At 39.9% G+C, this 20,875-nt stretch overlaps 1 protein-coding gene across 1 annotated transcript in view; it reads right to left on the bottom strand.

Annotated features, from left to right (window-relative positions):
* Nucleotides 1-20,246, bottom strand: part of pde4a (phosphodiesterase 4A, cAMP-specific) — a 45,911-nt gene extending 25,665 nt beyond the window's left edge. The window contains exon 1 of the mRNA XM_043235392.1: nt 19,032-20,246. Coding sequence (XP_043091327.1) covers nt 19,032-19,327 — 296 coding nt within the window. The 5' untranslated portion in view covers nt 19,328-20,246. The remainder of the gene's footprint in view (nt 1-19,031) is intronic.
* Nucleotides 20,247-20,875: the final 629 nt, after the last annotated feature.

Genomic DNA, 20,875 nt, shown 5'->3' with positions numbered 1-20,875 from the left:
GCTTCTCTGGCTTTCTATGATGGATACTTGTTACGTTGATTCAGTAAAGCAAAGGTCACTGTTCATGGACAAAAGGCTCTAAACACATCCTGCTGTGGCACTGCGCTTCTATGGGGTTTATTATTATGAGCACGAAAAAAAACCTGATCTTTTCATTGGACAATGGGGTATCAATCACTGTTGTTTGTTTTTTATCATGCCTGGAAGCACTGCTTCCCAATATGATTGTGCAAACTCTCAAAGGATCAGGACTATGCAACACATGAGCAGTAATTGAAATTTAAGTTTAATTAGAAAAGCATCTTTTAAAATCAACATAATTCATCTCTCTCTCTATCTATCTATGTATCTACCTATCTAATCTCTTTTGATTTCCATTTTCCATTTGTGCTATTTCCACTGTGTAAATCTGAAGTTCCCTCTTTGTGCCAGGCAGTATATTAATGAGATTTTATCTAATATGGCAACCTTCACAATTGATTTGTCACACAAAATTTATAAGACACAATGATATGATACCAGAGTATGAAAAACATATCATGAATGCTGACTGGTATAATGAGGGAAAATTAAACGAGTTTAATTGCAGGAAACAGGATAAGAATGTGAACGATGTTTTCATTTGCTAATCGCATTTTATTATTCACTGTTGAATTTTAAAATCAATCTCGAGGTTATGGTGGTTGACCTTGCAGAACGGCACTGATAGACAGATGAGTGGCACTGAACTGCCAACAGTGGAGAGCAGGAAAAGATTTAGACAGAAGCCTATGAGGGTACGTTCACTTCAACATAGGTATTACACCTATATTTCTTAGGATGAATTAAGTTATCCTGAGAGGATAATAATTACGCTCATTGATAGAAAAGGCAAAAACAGTTATTAGCGAGAGAGGGAAGGAATCTATTCCATTTTGCTTAAACCGCATGAACAGCATTCACCCTGAGGCTATACGCTACTCACATTGTGTTGTTTTTTGGAGACTCTGTCAATCCTAAAAAGCTGAAAAAGGTTTGAGACAGAAAAATAATATTTTAAGGTAGACTGTCTGGAGGAAGTGTCGGGCTCTTTTCACAATGCCAAAGCGCCATCTGACGTCTGTCTGTCTGTGAATACGCCGTGTCACTCCAGCTGTGAAGCCCCTCCAAAATCAATTTTCTCTGAATGTTAGCAGCCTCGACCTCTATCAGCAAATGGGCATCAGCCGTGGTTGACACAGACTTGCTTTTACTAGAAAGAACAGACTCTGGCTCAGAGATGTTATGCTTTCTTATCGAATCCCACTGGCTTTTATTTATAGTGTTTTCATGCACTTTTATAGTTCATGTGATTTGATTGTGTTTGACGTCGGGCTACTTTGAGGCAATGGCCTGCATCACGTTGAGAAAAGAGCTTTATGTGAGAGTTTGTCATTTTATCTTCAATTGGAAAAGCGGCTGGATTATTTTAGACACTTGGGTCCAGGGCTGGTAATGCTGAAGGATCCATTTAGGCTGTGCATCTAGACTTATGCACTAAAAATGGGCTATTCATAGACAGCATCTTTGTTTCTGCAGCTGCATTTGTCTTATCTGCTCCTCTCTCTCCCACTCGCTCATGAACAAAATCATTCTTTTTCAGCTCACCTCTTCTCATGTGTGTCTCTTAGCACTCCATCTTTCACAATCTATTCTGTCACTCCTCAGTACACAGAAAGTAAATCTCTCTCTCTCTCTCTCTCTATCTTACCACATCTGACCACCCTCTGATGAATGGACTTCAATCACTGCTCAGCCAAGCGATACATTAATGCACGTAGACATCATGTTTCAACTGATATTTATGATGGTAATTGGAGGCGAGACATATAGGAAGTGTTGTGGTTACTGACTGCGCTCTGGGAGTAGTTATTGGCGGTGGATGGAGTAGACTGAGTGGATGAAGCGGAGGAAGCAGTTATTGGTGTAGAGATAAAAAAAAAGGGCTTTTTTACATGTGACATAAATGAAAAAACACGGACGGATGAGAAAAAACTAGACAAAAAAAACAGAGTCAGAATGAGGAAGAACTTGTTATTAAGGAGCGTTGTCAAACTCCTATTGCGTTGTGCATAATTGTTTTCGGTTACTGAGCAACATAACAACTTGACGCATTAATATTAAATTCAGCTGATGTGCAGTGGCTTTGAACGTGGCTCATTGTGCTTTTGTAATATTACTTTATTTTGTTTTTAACTCGTGTTACATAATGTGAAGCTGTTTGGGCAATGATGCCAGATTTATCATTCATTTGTTATGAATAATCATCTTTTGGATGGCATCCATCAAGTTCCAAATAAAAAGAGAAAATAATGAAATCAGATGAAATATCTTTCATTTTTTAAGTAATTAATTTACAGGATAGTCTGAATTTTTCAGAAGTTTTTCCAGAACAATATCAAAAAATGTATAGACACAATATATTGCCTCCTTCCAAAGAACAGGTTAACTACTTTAGTAATATCCATGAACACAAATCTTAATGTTAAATCATATAAAGATATTCTAGGGAATTGTGTGAAAAAAGTCATCTTCTAATCCCAGCTGAACACCTCTAGTAATACTTTAAATGCAGTCCTGTACAACAGAAAGAGGCACTTATAAAAACTGTGGCAACAAAGATGGAAACATTACATTTACGAAATTATTAATAATAATAATTATTATTATTGCCATTATTTTTTTTTATTTTTTTTATGAAAATACACTGAAAGCTTTGAAAATAACTCTGTAATAAAAGGAATGTCTGCTTGTATTTAAGTTTTCATAATCGATTTGAAAAAAAAAAATGTTACATACTACATTAATTAATGAATTTGTATGTAGTAAATTATTTAATTCATGTAAGCTTTAGTTTCTAAACATTAAAATCCATGTTTTCATTTTAAGCCTTCATGGGCTGATTCTGATAATGCATTGCGCATCCCTAATATACTGATTGAATGTATTGATTATAAAGACTAATTTTGAATCACGTTCAAAAGATTTTAGTCATACTATCCACCCCTAGCAGCTAAAGGGTTAAACAAACAAAAAAAACAGTAGAGCACCAACAGCAAGCGCCCCTGGTGAGCCGCAGCCGTGCTTTAAGAGCGTCTGCTCTTGGAGGCTCTTACAGTGTATGGCAGAGAGCATGTATGGGCTGCCGACCAGCAGTATGGCCAAACAGACTGGTCGTCTCCCACTCTGTCCCCAGACACATGCAAATAGTCAGTGACACTCGCACATACAGGCACATACTCACAAACACATACGCTAACACGTGCTCACAGAGCCAGAATTTGCCTTGCTCGTCATGAGAACTGGCTAATTTTGGTAGGACCTTTTAACTTGAAGAGAGCCATTTAACTACAAAAAAACACATCTGACATAAAATCGAGCCTGACAAGCTGATTGCAGCCATTAGAGTAAAACACAGGTTAGTGAAGAATTTTTATGGTACTGTGGTGTTAAGCTCATTGCCCTGATAAAGGACAGATCACAAGAAAAAAACGGCGGTGGAGGTGTGGTGAGATTGCAGGAACTGTAAAACGCCTTATCAAATTCATAAAGATTGACTGTACTAAAAACAATATAGGGGGGCATGAAGGCGTGCGATGTGCATGTGGTTAGAAAAATATATGTGCAAAAATATTAAGTCAAATTCTTATTTCACTTATTCTTAAGTAAACCATACTGAAATAATAACCAAAAATATCCACCTTATTTTTCAACACAGGAGAAAGCTGTTTCCTGTGATTGTGTGAGACTTCTGATTCATTAGCCATAATGGGAAAATAACAAGAACATAATGCATTGAAATAATATGGTAAAAAATTCCAGTTTGCAGTTTCAAGCAGCATAATGAGCTGTTTTGTACAGTTTAAAATAACTGGAAATGAATGACACCAGAAGCCAGACAAATAAATGTACACATTTATAGGAAATATAAAGGTGGATACAAAAATCGTTGTCGTTTTTTATTTGTCTACTTGCGATTCTGGCATTTCAGAAACTTGCTAACTTTTTTGTGAACTTCTCATCTGAGAGATTACCAAAAAAAAAACCTAGGCTGGTTTGGCTTGGTTCTATTCATCGCTTTTTGGATGGAGGCAGATCTGAATGTGAGTTTGCAGTTAATTAGAATAAAGGGGCAGAGTTTGAGTTGACTTAGTCTTAGCCTAGATAATACATACACAATATTTAAAAAATACGTTTTCAATTGAAGTTGTCGTCAGATTGAATGAATTATACAGGATTTCTGTTCTGCCTGAAAACAAAGATGACATGATGTCAACTCCCCTCGAGGAAGAAGAAAGCTGTAGTGTTTTGAAAATACATCCAAGAGCTGCTTTACCTGTCAGTTATATGGCCTCTTGTGCAGTCCTTGGCCATTCAAAGCGGCCAAGGTTCCCAGACCTTTTGCCTTCAGTAGTAAAGTCTGGCTACGTGAGACTGAAGCACAATAAATGATTGGACAAGTTCGACATACTTGACCAGAGAGAATTTGAGAATCTGGTTGGACTGATGCAAAATATAGTTGTACTAACTCACTCTACTAATTTTCCTTACACGCTGTTGTTTTTGCATTTAGGAACTTATTGGGCCTCATTTATCAGTCTAACGTAAAAATGATCCTTGTGCACAAAATAACATTTGACTCATGTGTGATTCATGAAACATTCGTATGCCACCAATCTCATCATATGACATGATTGGAAGTTGATGAATGTTGTGGCAGAAAACAAACGTCATTTGAATATTATGCCCCTAAAAACACCTCGGTTTAGAAGACGAGGTTTAGAGTTTACGACATGGAAAAGCAAAACCCGGCCAAAAATACTGTAGAAAAACCTTGCAACTGCAAACAATAAGCTATATTAATCTATGCAATTTATATGTATATTAAATACTGGTTAATATAAACATGATAGCCTATTTAGTTCCCCTCACTCTACAACAAATCTTAAATTTAATGGCATTCAATATATATATATATATATATATATATATATATATATATATATATATATATACCAAACTATAAAATAAAACACAAATTAGGCTATAGTGGCATTCATTATACACAGCATTCAAGCAAAACTGAGCCCGCCTCATTCCACAAGAATACCAACGTTTCCATTTTTGCCATATTTGTGACATTTGGTTGACGTTCATTATGTAGCACAAACAAGAATTTATACTTCACTTATGTTTTAATATCCATGTAAAATCTTTCTCATGTGCAAAAATAGTTTGTTTGGGTGCTGCACGCTGATTCAAATACACAGTACAACTTGGTCGACTGCATTTTAGTTTGATGATGAATGGCTGAAACGTCAGGCAATGTTAGAACTAATATTGTTTGTGAGTGTGAAAATATTTCAAACCTTTTAAAAGAAAATAAAATAAAAGAGTGTCACACAGTTGCTGCACAGGTTTTTTTTTCTTTTGTAACAAAACCTGCTCAACTGATACTCAAAACTAGCTCTAGTTTTGAGGGGGATATATATTTTGAATCCTCATGGTCTGTTAATTACACTGCTATTTGTGCATATAAAGCTAAAGCCCCAAATACAAAAAGACTTTCTAATCTTACTGGTCAGTGATTGACTAATGAGCTTTAGTTGTCGGTCAGGAAAATAACCCAAATTACCAAAATGCTGTCATTCTACCTTTATCCACCAGATTTATATGCTGAGCGCAAGTTTGGGCAACAAAAAAACCCCCTATGTACCCGAGCTGAGAGCAGGCGTGAGATTTGATCATAGCCACCGCTCACGTCCATATTGATCAAGGTTGTAGGTTCATTTCATAAATGAGGCCCATTGTCATGTGATGGATTACTTTGATAGGTAACACGAAATAATTAAAAATTTACGTGAATGATAAATAATTGGAATTACTTGAATAGAACTCCACACAATTTTACTTAATCTAAATAGGCAATTGTGACAATGGTTTTAAATCGCAGAACTGAAGATCGCTCCAAAAACTTGAAATAGCTAACTAAACGAAACGAACTAAAAAAACAGCTCTACTTTTCATTCTTTAAACCGTGCTCACCCATACACACTGCCCTTTTCCGAAGCAAGATACAGATGTGGTGCTCAGTTCACACTGGACGTTGAGGCTGTTTAGAATTAATCTCATTATAGTAGAAGCCTGAGGCCTCCTATCCTATTTATAGCACTCACAAAGAGGCGGGCTGGATCCACGAGGTCATGCTGCTGTGGCCTCATGAGTGATGCAGCATGAGCCAATCACAACTGGGGTCAGCCTCGAATTTGATTTGGCCAAATGGAAGACCGCCATGAATCTGTTATGACAGCAGGCATCACTAGCACCACTGCTTCCTTTCATCTGCCCTACCCCTTCACTCCCTCTGCCCCCGTCTCTCTCTACTTCTCTCCCTCTGTGCACTCTCCCTGTCCCTTTCCTGTCCTCGGTCCACCTGTCTCTCTCCACAGAGCGCCTAGACTCCTGCGTCGACTCCCATCACGACGACAGGATTTAAACATAGACGACGACAAGTGCCCTAATCTGTCACGGGCGATAAGCATCTCAGGAGCAGAAGGAGAGGGGGCGGGGTGAGCGCCACGATGTGTGTGTCAACATCACATTCCACTGCATTCCATTAAATTATGGTGTTTATCCTTTATTGGTGTTCAGTGTAAGCATAACATGGGATACACAAATATACCACTGGAAAAAAGTGTCCGATAGCCCTCAGCGGCCGTATATGGCCTGACTAAATGATCGGTTCACACACACTCAGGGGCAAACATGTAAACAAGTGCAGAGGGGACAGGAGAAGCCGGAAAAGTAGGGCAAGTGAAAGAGCAGACTGCGATAATCTGAATTTAAGAGGGAGAAACAAGGTCTCGCTGTGCTTAGTGTTGATGCTAATGAATTACCCTTGTTGGAGTTATCACTGGCTCTCAGCCCGTTCCCAGCATCACAGGAAATTTCAATTCCTGCTCTTTTGCAGATGTCCAGACCCCTGCTGCCAATCACAGTGTAGCAGAGCACAGAGCTGCTGGGGAAATCTCTAACCCACGGGCCCGTTCAAAACCAGCAGACAAAAGCCTTTCACACTGCGCTTGGTTCATCGTCATTCTAAACCCCACATTTCCATTACGTTCCTAATTTTAAATGATGTAACAATTCACACTTTTTTACCCGGGGTTATGAAACCCTGCGCTGCTTTTGCAGTGTTAACCCGGCATTGCAAGTGAACTAACTTGAACTTTGTGCCAGTACATCATAAGTAGAACAATTTATTGTTGGGGACTGATTTTTACTATTTGCCATGTTTCACTGTGCCACATCCAGTGTAGACAGCATTACTGCTTATAATAGATTCTATAGTTTTTTGTTGTACTCTATAGTATGCTGTTAACATTTTTAACCCAGCATAACAATGTTAGGTTAAAAAACAACCCAACTTGGGTTATTTGGCAACCCAGCACTGGGTAAATAATGGACAGAATCCATGATGTGTTGTTTTGACTCAGCTAGTTGAGTTAAATATTGCTGGCTTAAAATGGGTTAGCAATTTAAAAAAAAAAACGTACACAGAATTACTAGAGGCAAAAGCAGTAATCAAAGGATGAGCAATTATTATTAGTAAGCATGAACAAACTGTGCATGGGCAAAATACAAGACAATTTGAATTTATTTGATTGAATACAACATAGTTTACAGTATTACAAGCATTTAAGAAAAAAAAATGATGTAATTTTAGAATTAGTAGAATTCAGCTGTTTTCTGTAATCACTTTTTACCAAAATAATGCTAATTTGCTGTGTGTCTATGAAATCTTATCTGGTGAAGGGCTGCTGGTCGTGTGGAACTGTAACTGACTCCAAAACCTGCCCACAAATCTGAACAATAAATTAACTTAAACTTAGTGTTATAACAAATAAAATGTTATGCAAAACAAAAGCAAACGCAGTTGACTGTCCTTATGACTATCTCGTCCTTATGTTGTGTTGTGTAAAATAATACAATTTACAGCACAGTAAAAACGTAATAAATTAAATAAAATGTAAACAAACCTTTATTTCGCTGAAGGAGTGCACCAAATTGGTGGCAGTGGTGCTGAGAAATGCAGCTGGGCTGTTTCATCAGAGACAGGCTCAACTTAGCGGTTGGGTAGAAAAAAAACCCATCATTAAAATGACCCAGAAACTTAGTTACATAACACTACCCAGCACCTTACAAAATATATATATATATTAAAAATAACCCAATAAAATGACCCAACAGGCTCAACCTAGCATTTGGGTTAAAAAAAATAACCTAGCATTTTTTTAAACTGTATGTTTTGAAGTATAATGAGCTGGTTTAAGCTGGTCCTGAGCTAGTTATAAGCTGGACACGTGCTGATCCTAAGCAACATTGGCATTACTAGGCCATTATAAGGGGGTTTTAAGCTGTGTTTATCAATAGATTGTTATAGTATCTATGTAGTTCTTTGTCATAAATACAGTTTACAAAGTGTCATGGGGCAATCGGTTTCCCATATATTGTTTAAAAATTAAACATATTAAAGGGGTCATCAGATGTCCATTTTACACAAGTTTACATTGATTCTTTAGGGTCTTAATGAAAAGTCGGTAAGACACTTTGGTTAAAATTTCTCACCAGTAGTGTAAAAAAACACTCAAAATCAGCTGTTTTCATCAAGGCTTTCTAGTCCATGTTGCTTTAAATGCTAATGAGCTCTGCTGACCCCGCCTCTCTTTTGTGATGTGATGAGCAGACTGTAAAAAAGACTAACTAGAACAATATTAGGAAAGGGCGATTTGCAAAGATTCATAAAAACCCTTATATTCACTTCTTTGGTAGATAAAGCTGGATTACAAAGGATTCAAGCAAACATAGACGCATTTAGGCAGATCGGGATCAGCACGTTCCCTTCAAAATCTAAATAATTGCTTAATCAGAGACATCTTATCTTTCTCTGCACTGGAGTCAACAAAATGGAGAACTGATAACCGCTCACTCAAGGGGGGCTCAAAGTCAGCTTTGCCAATCATCGTGGGAGGGGTCTGTACAAAACTACGTCATTCTGCCGGGAATCTCAGAACAGCCTGATTTGAGAAAGGGGATTTTAAAACAGGAATAAAAAAAAAACTAGGTGGATTTTTATTACTATAGGATGGATATGTACACACATTTCCAACACACATTTATTGTGTTTAATAACTTATAAAGTGAATTTGCATTTAAAGTGCATATGGCAGAGAGGTTTGTACTAGAGGTACAAACAGTAAAATTTAGTTTGTACAGTTAACAGATGTGTGTATTATGTGTAAATTGTTTGGACCAGCTTAAACCAGCTCAATTCAGTTTTAATGCTATAAGGCATAGCTATCCAGCATATGCTGTATTTTTTCAACAGGATACCCAAGGTTAATGATTAAACCTTGGTAAAGTGTGAAATGTAAAACTGGCTCACCCAGGATTATGTTTACCCTGCGTTTACAATGTTAACTATTTCAGGTATTAAAAACCCTATATATCTGAGGCTAGGGGTTCACAGGGAATCTTAGGCCTTTAAATGCCACAAGAGGCAGGAATTTTTTTTCCCAAGACTGTTTTGCTGAGGTCAAGAGATGCTCCTGAGGGACTAAAGCTGTGTCCATTACTGTAACTCTGGTCATGATGTAATGACCAGATCAGTCAGACGTTTGTCAATACCTGCAGTGCCCTGGCATCAATAATGCAAGAGCCTGTACTAAGTTTGTCATGAATTATCCGCTGCGGTTTTGGTAAAAAAACAATTAGAGTATATTAAATACAGCTCAGCACTGATGCAACACAACAGGAATGTGTTTTGACTGAAACCAAGAGACATTTTAAGCATCAGAGCAAGTACCACTTGTAGGATCCCTGGTACCACCCCGAATCTATATTTTTTAACAAAATGTTAGTTGTCTGCAGGTTATGTAATGCGGGTGACTCAGAAACAGCAGTTTCCAGTCCAGTTCACACATGACCAGACCACAGTCGACTCCAACCGAGCAGGCCGACTCATCCTCCCGCTCTTTCTTTCTCTCAAAGGATATTCATTTTGCAGGCTACACCGTGCGCCACCTCAAAATCACGACGTACCAAACCAGCGAACATAAAAATACAAGCATAATAAATTCACTGAGGATGTTGTAATTATATTTATCTGCGAGCCTATTCGTTGGACCAAGTGATAATGTTGTCTGAATGACTAATGTTTAGCATGGGGATGTGTATTTGCGAGCTAATTCATTATAGGTTAGTACAAGCGAACGCAATATTGTCTTGGATCATGGTTCAGTGTGACAGTCAGAGCCATATTCTGCTGATACCGCAGCCATCTGTCCTTCCCCAGTGAGCAGGACTGCCACTTTTTCATAATTATCCGGCGGTCTATCTAGGGGTTACAAATCCCTGGGGACATGTACATCAGGTAGGACAACAGGAAACCCTGCCTCAAACATAACAGGTGGATGGCATACATATTAACTGAGGGACGCTCTTCATATCTCTCAAACCCCAGGTGTTGGTAATGCACTCGGCTCAGCTCTGATTTGTTTGCTGTCCTCAATTTGAACCACTCTCCCCAGTGTGTTTTCTGCTGCCCAACCTACATTATCTCACCCGTCTATTGCTCTGACAACGGTCTTTGTGGTGTCTCTGGTGTCATTGTGCGTGCGCATGCGAATGAGAGTGTGTGTAAATGCATATGCGAGGATCTGACAACTCGGTGACACAAGTATGTCGGTCTCTCTCAGAACTGCCGCCCGTAGAGACGAGAGTCCGCAGTCACGCATTCAGACAACGCTTACAAACTCAGAGAGGGTCCAGGATCCCTTGACGGATGTCACTACACAGCTTATCATCAAAATGTGAGAATGGGAATGAAAGCCGCCGCTGTGGAGTGGGTTGATTCAGGTTGTCGGTCTGATACCGAGCAGAATTCAGGACTCCTCACACCTCCACGCAGATCCAACACGATCCTAGAGGAATACCGCCGCGCTAATGCTAAACAGAGCACTGTGAGAACTGACCACTTTGCAGACAACCAAAGGCATCTTGGGGATTTAAAATGTCTCCTTGCATCAAGAAATACACTGTGAGAGAAACAGTGGCTGTTTGTACCTATTAGCATGTGAAATTGAGGAGGAGGAGGAGGGGCAATTATATTATGGCTAAATTAGACTATTTTACCTGGCATTGAAAGAGGCAAATATTCATATAAAATAACACAATGTACTTGCACAGTGTACAATGTACTTATTTGCACAAGGTACTTTACATTCAAAGAAGGGAGATTCAGGAATTATCTGATTTTCATTTAAATGACAATTAAATTGGTTAAAAGGTTTTAATCTCCAGCTCTAACCTGCTGTGGACTTTCTGGAGCCCATTGGATTATGTTTTCTAAGCAATCTAGAAAAAAACATTTCAGCCACAGAAAATGATAAATAACAAGTATTTAACACAGAGCAAAAAATCCCAAAATAGCATCACTGTCTCCATCAGAGATAGCGGTTTAGCTTTTGCCAAGCTTTGCAGTTCTCCACTGTTTTAGTGCTGGTTGGTATGAAGGTATTTTTTATGCAATGGTTTCAACTGGTAGGGATTCTGGTATACTATTTATACCATGGTATACCATGCCTCATCCAGGCATCCAGTCAGACTTACACTATGTTATTATTTTGACTATTTGGATTTTAACTGAAGCGTTACTAAGTTAAAGGGGAAATTAGATGGTCTTTGCATATAAATGTCTTAACCCTACAATAATACAAATCCATTCACTCCTTTCAAGAATCCTCTTAAAGCGAAAATAGTCTCCATAATTAAGCTGTTTCGATTTTGTGAACAGCATGACATCATACTGCTCAAGCCCCACCCACGGCCACTGACAAACAGTTGCATATTAGCATTTTAAAAGAGTGTTGTTTTACACAAACCATCTAGGAATTTTATTGGTAGTATATTGCAGACATTTCAAGAGGACCCTAAAGCATCAAATGGGCATCAGATGTTTTTGTATATAATGCTATATGTATCATTAACAATGATCTTGTCAATGATCTTTTGATTTCCATCTAGTGTGTATATATAATTTTTAATTTAAGTTGCGTGCACTTTTATTTACTGTATGTAAATAAAGTCAGTCTGCTTCACTGCAAAAGCAGGTGTTCAGCAGCTGTGTGAATGTACTCCATCAGCATCTGGCACTTACTTCAGACCTAAATAATGCTAGAATTCAGTCCTCTAATCATGTCTGCTACAGTAGATGTTGTGTACTGTGGAAAAGCTCCTGGTTTCACTCTTCCAGGCATTAGGCGGAGAGGTACGGGCAGGTCAAAAGAGGGTGAGCATGGTGCAGCTTAGCCTGTTGGTGCACGAAGAAAAACAGATGTCGCTAACCGTGACATCACATGCCCAAACCTGAGGGCCAACGTTATCCGTGAAGCCGGATGCCTAATGCTTCCTCATTAAAGCCCTCGACTGAGCTACAGTAATATGAAGGTTATAGATGAGCACAGGAACACAGTATGTCTCTCGTATGGGAAACAAAAGCCTTACAGGAACACTCCAGACTGAATGCAGCATTAAAGGTTAGCTCACCCTAAAAAATGAAATTTCAGTCACCATTTACTCACACTCATGTTGTTGTCGTTTTTCATGAAACACAGCATTTCAAAAACAGTGCAGATTGCTTTTTTCATGCAAATAAATAGAATGAGAACTGGAGCATTCCTGTTTTTATTTTCCGTGGAAGAAATTCATATTGACTTTTAACCACACAAGGGTGAGTAAATGAATTAAAATTTCTTACTGTCTATCTTTAAGCTCTATCGCTCCATTCCGGTTGATTTCCACAGCAAATAATGCCGAATTGTCTCTGACAAAATGCATTAAAAGTAATGCTCTTACAATCGAAAGTCCGTAGGGAAACTGTACAGAGCCAGAATGAGCATGAAAAATCTACAATTAGCCCCTGCCCCTTTAATCAGTAACTTCTAAAGTAACTATAAAAAACAAACTGTTACCATGCTTTTTATTTCTTAGACCGACAGATTCAAAAAAGCGTTCCATTCTTTCCAAATAACAATTTGCACAAGCAGCATACAAATCTCAAATTTACAGCAGATACCAGTGTCAGATGTGAGATTGATGGGAATGTAAATGCATAGTTTCCTCCAGGTATTATATACCTATTACCTCCTCGGTTTTGCCTCATTTCCCCACTTCTGGAGTGGAGCACGGGCATTTGAAGAGGGTCTCGTGCTGCAAGCACGAAGTAATCTCATTAAACATTTTCAGAGGCTTTAACTTGTTAATAATCGTGTAGATCTCAGATAGCCAGGCTAATTACACAGAGCAGAGATGGAGCAGAGGGAAACCGCAGGTATCTCGAGAGCAGGCGGACGTGTCTGGGTATGAGCTAAAAGGCTGGTGCGCTACTGTAAAGAGTCGTGGGGAACTGATGGATGGCACAGAGAATGCAAGGGCTTCGTGAAAGGCAGCGGTATCATTTACAGGGCTGTACCCGCAGGGAATGGGAGAAGTAATAAGTGACGGCGGAAAGTCTAATGGCGGGCAGTTCATTCAGCCACTGGGGAAATGGAAGAAAGGGGGAGAATTAGATGAGTTTGCCGGTTCTCTGATGATCTCTGCGGACATGCACGGGAGTGGGAAGAAATGATAGATTTAAAGATAGGCCAGCGGTGTGATTAACTCAGCGGTGAGCAAGGGGAAAGTGAGTGAGAGACAATGTAAGTGGCACACAAGGCCCGGAGAAGAACGCAAGCACAATGGGGAGCACAAAAGGCGACTGGAAAAACAAGAAAGCAAGGGGTACGGAGCTCAAATCAGACAAATAAGATGATAAGGAGAAGAGAGAGAGCGGACAGCTGAGATCCAAGTCAGTAATTACCACGCACAAAGAATCATACGGACTGCGTTATGTGAAGGGAGGACGCTGAGAAGAGCAAACACAGGCACCCATATGCTCAAAGCCAGAGAGATATGAGTGAGAGACACTCATCCGTCAAAAGAGGAAGGAGGGGCCAAAGCCACCAGACAATAACAGAGACTCAAGTGTCGGTGGGTTTCAATAAATCAGTGAGGGATCGTCGGGGCAACAAAGATGACATTTGAAAGAAACAGAAAAAAACACTCAAACGCAGGATGCAAAGCTTGTTGAGTGCTTTGAAGTATGACAATTCTGAGAATCAAGAGGGCAGCAAAGGCAAATAAATGCGGAGCCTAGGTAAGCAATATATGGGGGGACAGATCGCGTTTTTGGTGGATTTGCGAGGAGCATGCCTTGGGATGAACAATAATAATGGCCTTTAGTACCTGTGGACTTGCTTGCATGGGGGTACGGAGTATATTTACACATCGTGTTACATCCGCAATGCCGATGCAATCGTCGCTCTAATTAATCGCAGGTGTATCAAATTAAGCACTTAACGAGCTTGGCGGCTTTCCAGCACACTGTCAAATAAACACAGCAGCGTAGTTCATCTATAGATTCACTTCAATGTGCAACAAAGCAAACCGAATATAATGAACAGTCATAAACAACAACTGGGAACAACGTGACTTATAGGAAATCCGTGGGTCCTCCGAGATAAATGTACTACACATTTAGCAGCAATAAAACATATTTGCCTCAGCATATTAAAACAACTTACTGCGCATCAGGGAATGAAACTTCCTTTTGCCTTTTTGGGAAAAAAATGTATCTATTTTACACAAGCACAAAATGTAACCATAGCAACAGAACTGCAGGATGAGCTGTTCTTCTGTTCAACGTCGGTCATTCTCTCCTCGGTGGTAACTTCCCAGAGTGCACCGGGGTATGGGACACGTTCAATAATGCTGCCTTCTTTCCAAGGTAAGGTTTCACAAATTCATTTCATGTGAAAGAAATAAAAGCTGCGAAAAAGCCTTTGTCATCTGAGAAACGGTACAGCACGGAGTCCTATCAAGTTTTAATGACTGAAAGCAGAGCCGGTGAGTTTGGGAATACGAGGGACAGATCAATATTTCAGTGGGAGGTAAGGTTAAAAAGGCTCAAAAACAGTACAAGCTATGGCTGGAAGTAAACAGAGGGATGTGATTACATTGAATAGTAAATCAAAAATACTGCCACAGACAAAAATAAAGCCGAACAATCAATCTTCAGCACTAAAGGTGTTCAGAACTCTATTTGGAGTCGTGGTGTTTCTAATAAATCAGTCATCGCTTCCTCTACAAACTGGTATATTAAAACATAATGGACGAGTGTATACAGGTGGGAAAAATACTATTTGAGAGAACAATGGGCTTCTTTTGGCTCAATGGGTCTGAGGCGTTTAAGATCCTGAGGGAACTGCTGATTACTTCTTTAGTTGGTGTGCTCGGTCACATCGCCTCCAGTGATTGAACTGAGAGCAGATATTCCCCTATGGGTTTACTTTCCATTTTATTTAACGTCTTCTAGAAACTCGTACAAGATAAGACTGTTCCTGCTAACATCGACCTGGAAATGGTTCAGACCATCTCCGCCAACAGTGCCTATTTAAATTCATTTAACCTCAATCGACAGCACAAAATGTGTTTTATTTTTTCCCTGAATTCTGTTTTACTGGTTTAACTTATTGGTTATATAAATAACTAAATTACTGGTTAATAAGAATAACATCTAATGAATTCAATTTGTAAAACGTTAATTTTTCATACCCTAGTAAATGTATTATTTTTATTTAAATTATGTATTGTTTTCTTTCCTCTTTAATGTTTTCCTCTGGATTCGGTTTTATGATGTGATACAAAGAGATGGAGATAAATTTCATTTGGAGTTTTCCCATATAGTGGGATGACAAATGCTGACGACACCACAAGTGCTACCTTTAACTATTGTGTATTAGCTGAAAATGTGCTGCTCATTCACCCAGAGAAGCAGAACAAGCGGATTTTATATTTAAAAAGTAATGACCTTTTCAGATCTAAAAATATAAATGCAGGCGCTTTTATAAATTACAAGCTTCATATTTCCTCACATTTTCACATTGACGTCTATTCTTCCGTTACGGTTCTGTAACTTTAAGGTTTACTTTTTAGAGAAAAGTTTTTAGAGATGCAGTTTTTTATAGTAATAAAAATTACGCCACAACTTCTGTTGATTGAGATTAACTTGCACTGAGCCCTGAATATTCCTTTAAGGGTGATATAAGTCTGTCACGAAAGGGCATGAACTTCATCATCCTCATATGCGTCACACGGCAAAACATGAGGCATTAGTGTATCATTGGGCATGCAGCTGTGTATGAGGTTGACTTAAGTTTAGCCCCAGGCTCAGAGGAACAGATGACATGGAGGGGGTCCTCTGGACTCAAAACAGTATATTACTTAAGCCCAATAAATACACTCTGTGGGCAAGGCACCCTGCTTTGAGCTCCCATTAAAGGACTCCCGGGATATCTGCACAAAAAGAATAAATATAAAAATTTGTCACTGCGACGAAGACCCCCCACTCCCCTCACCATCTGATGTGACCGTACATGCAAATCGCTCATTATATTTCCATGTCTTTCTTCTAAGCCTACAGCAACGCATGCGCAATCACACCCGCACACAAACATAAATATACATACGCATCATCCCATCCATACATAAGTGAACAGCCTGATACCTAGCGCAAATACGCATCTTTTAAAAGCATAAACAAATTACAGATTTTATAAACGTCAGTTTTTTGTTGGCTTTGATGTCAAAACGTAAACAGAGATGCACACCGAATAAACTGACAGAAAGCCATTGCAGGTATTTGCATGCAAAATAATATCAGGATTTATTAGTCCATACTCATATCAAACTAAATATTCTGTATTTTTCCGCCGTCTCCTCTGGCTTGCTTAGTCGGGGACATTTCATTTCTAGTAATTATTGTTGATTTGATTACCGCATTTAATAAATTTTTTTGTTTGAGCTCATCATTATAGCTAGCTCTGTACATGAAGTTGGATATATTATATCCAAATTTATCCACATACATACGGTATACTCACATAAAATAATAGATACATTGCAAAGCTCAATTTGTTGACTTTCAATTTAATTGCAAAATGTAACTACATTATCTCAAAAGCTTGTTTGCTCGTACTGTAGCGAAATGCAACCTATATTATCGCCCAGCTCTAGTCTGCTAAAAGTATAATATTACTGTGATAATACAATAGTACAACGGTATTGTGATTTTCTGTAAAGTGGCCTTGAAACAACGTGCATTGTGAAAAGCGCTATACAAATAAATACAATGAGCTTAAACTGACTTTTAACCAATTTTTAAAAAAATGTTTTAGCAGTTTTCGTGATCTCACATTAGGAACAATCGTTTGAATATTTTGCACGTAAACACGCTTATTGATACGACAGATACTGGATGACGTTTGCAGACCTATGCCTTTGCTGGCAGATCACGTTGCAAATCGCGATGAGGAAGTAAGCAGATAGACATGGACATCTCACGCTGCTTCTTGAGACATCACATCAGCAGAGCCACACGCACTCACACGCAGTCTCTCGCTCTCTATTTCTTGCACTGTGCCGCCCGCCCACAGCAGAAGCCGGACAGTCCGAGCCAGTGCTGCTGCACTAATTCTTGGACTGGCTTTGAGCGTGTCCTGGGGAAGGGAATACAAATCAGGCTTTACTATACAGTCAGGCAGAGCTGGCCTGTCTCCCAGGAGCCTGCCGTGCGGGCCGTCTGTGGCCTAGGCAAAAGTTGACAGGAAGGAAACCGGGGCCTTCGGCTCTCGGCCTCCCCTGGGGCTCATGGCCCTCACAGAAGCGGATTATTACAGTAATAATCACCCAATTTGGTGAGGCGCCACTCAACAGAACGGCACATTTTGCCTCTTCCAGCGCTAACATCAGTCTGTATGCGCATCAGTCTACGTACAAGCACAGCAAGCAACACCCACACTTATCCTTGAGGGTAAAAGCAGTGTATTGTATGTTACAGCTTATCGTGCAAACCCACAAAATCGACGTGAATGTCAGGCTGACAAATGTGTTTCTCTGTAAAAAAAACTAATTCGAGTTGATTATTTATAACATCGCTATGCAGTGCTGTGGCTGTGCAATTCAAAATCTAAGGAATACGGAGCTACTGGTGTTTCTGTGCATGCATTTTGAATCTCCAAAGAACTATTCGGCGAGCATTTGCTAAACTAACCGTGTTTTTATTATGTGAAGACCATTTGAATAATTCAAAGAAACCCTTTTTCACTATAAAGAACCTTTTGCGCAATGGAAAGATTCTACGAATGCTAAACATTCCTTTTGGAACCACAGACGTCAGGAAAGAACCTATCTTTTTAAAAGTGTATTATTATAACCCTATTATGATGTTTGCAATTATAATATATATTATCATTAAGCCAGAAGAGAGAGGCCGAACCACAAAACAGTACACTAAAATCATGGCACGTAAAAAAAAATCAGTGTCTTAAACCATTACATTACTAATTTGATACTGAAGCGCTTGATTAGATCATGCTAATTTTTTTTGGCATGCGCATATGGTGTCTGCACGTGCCAAGAGCAAAAGAGCATATGCCATGATCCTAATATTCGTGCTTTTTTTTTTTTTTTTACCGCTACACTTTATCAGTCAAACTAGAATTTGCAGTATCCACAACACCGGGGGGCCTGGGCTCTCCAAAAACCCTATTACGTGCGCTTCTTCCACACTTTTAATTTAGCTTATTTGCATTATTAGTAATCGGTTACGCCATCAGCTGCTCATAGGCTGCCCGAGGTTACTTCTGGGGGTCACGTTCGAGGCATTTCAAACTCACGCTCTCTCTGAGAGATGCTGGAGCTGTTACGCATAACGCATCATCAAGGATGCCCACGCGTCCCGCCTCTCCACACAAAGCACTGTTAACCCTTCCAGCGTCATTATTATCAGTTTTGGGCGTCCATCACGCAGAAATAGCCCGTTTGCTCACGCGCAATTAGTCACTCGTCTTTCTTACCGCTTGTTCCCAGCGCAGTTGCTCATGGACGCGCTGGTGGTTCCTTGGAAAGACGATGGCCAGGACATGCGGGACTTCTTGAGCCCCGGCCGGTCACTCGTGTCCATGGCATTCGAGCGCTCTATCTGTCGGTGGTGATGCCGGTCGGTGTCAGAGTAACCGCGGTGTTTGATTTTGATGGGGGTCCGTGGCTGTCTCCACAGATGCTGGGGAGGCTTGAGGGTCGCCTGTCCCTCCCGGGGAACCGGCAGCGAAAGAGACAGGCTCTTTTTAGAGCAAGGTGGCGGTTCCATCATAGTGCAAAATTAATAGATGTACCGAACGCAACGTGTTAAGAGGAATAAAAACAATATGGCTATGTATTCGTTAAGAAATCAACCCGTCTACTGTCCGTAGCTGACTAGTCTCCATGTCTAACAGCGGAATGTATTAAAAGCAGGTCCAAAGGCAATAAAGATTCAGTGCTTTTGTGAGAACTAATCACAGTGTTCAGATAACAGGTGATGGCGCAATGTCGTCCTGTCTTCGTGTCATCTCCGCAATTATGTCGATGGTAAATCCAAAAAGTTCCCGTGTGTCAGAAAGCCTCCACTTTAAAACATCACGAGGCGTCATATAGCTAGCATCCGCGCCGGTGAAGCTCTCCCCCTGAAGTTTCTCATAGCGCGTCGGGTCACTTATGTTCGGTAGGGATTTATTGCTTTTATCAACCGTCCCCCCAGACTGGTTTCCTGCCGCGATTATTGCTGCTAAAGACCGCACATGTATCTCCAAGCTCTGGTGTCTCCAACTGGAGCCATGAGAACTCTGCGATGAGGAGCAACGCTGTGCATCTGGAACTAACGGCGACTAAAACTCAAGCTCGCTGTCAGGAGATTCACCTTCCACCTCCATTAAAACCTCGCCGCGAACAGTTTCATTAGGCGAATCATGTTGAATTTTGCCTGGAGAACAGCGCGCGTGGGATGATGGATGTATGAGAGAGATCCATGCACGCGGCTTCTTCGCGTCCTCGCTTTTTTCTTTCTTGAAGCATTCGTTCAATTCCGCGAAATCATGATTGTAAACCAAAGTTCACCGATCTTAGTCCTGTACTTTAGTTAGTTTTGCCGTCTTATCTCGTTCGTATCGTTCAGTTGTCGACAGATGTTAAATTATGGCATGTGAGAAACACTCTACCGCCGCTTCACTCAGTCTCCCTTCTCTCTCTCTCTCTCTCTCTCTCTCTCTCTCTCTCTCTCTCTCTCTCTCTCTCTCTCTCTCTCTCTTTTCATTTAAGAGTCCGCGCCTCTATGCAGTTTTCTCGTTCATTTAGACGAGATGGACCCAAACAGCCCCAGTCGTCACTAGTTTCCCCCTATGGATTGATTTCTCGTGTAATTCCATTAAGTAAACATATCGATTTTACCAGTAATGTGAGGTGCATTTGGAAATGACAAATCGCCACAATTATCTCTATCCATTTTGAACGAAATAAATATATAATGTGGTGGGGCTAATGACTTTAACCGCATTAAACAGGGTGTAGGATTCGCACAATGACTGAAGCTTTATGCTAATTGATAACCATTTATATGAGCGTTTTTTATCACTTATTTCCATGGGTTGGTTATTCTAGCACGTTTATTCTCAAAGGATGTCTGCTTGAACCCCTAAGGAGAATACCTGTAGAAATGTATATCTTTCAGCATTCCCATTCATCTCAATGACAGATGCTCAACTGGTGCAAGATCCCCATGTACACGATTTCAAATCTAGCATTTTTCCTCATGGGCGCACAATTCTGCTGCCAGGTTATTTTGAGCCAACCATCTAATTAAGGCAACAGACGAGGAAAGGGGTTT

The sequence above is a fragment of the Puntigrus tetrazona genome, chromosome 3, assembly GCF_018831695.1.
Source record: "Puntigrus tetrazona isolate hp1 chromosome 3, ASM1883169v1, whole genome shotgun sequence".
Taxonomy (NCBI): domain Eukaryota; kingdom Metazoa; phylum Chordata; class Actinopteri; order Cypriniformes; family Cyprinidae; genus Puntigrus; species Puntigrus tetrazona.
The sequence above is the reverse complement of the archived record's forward strand: the minus strand, read 5'-3'. Positions and strand labels throughout refer to the sequence as shown.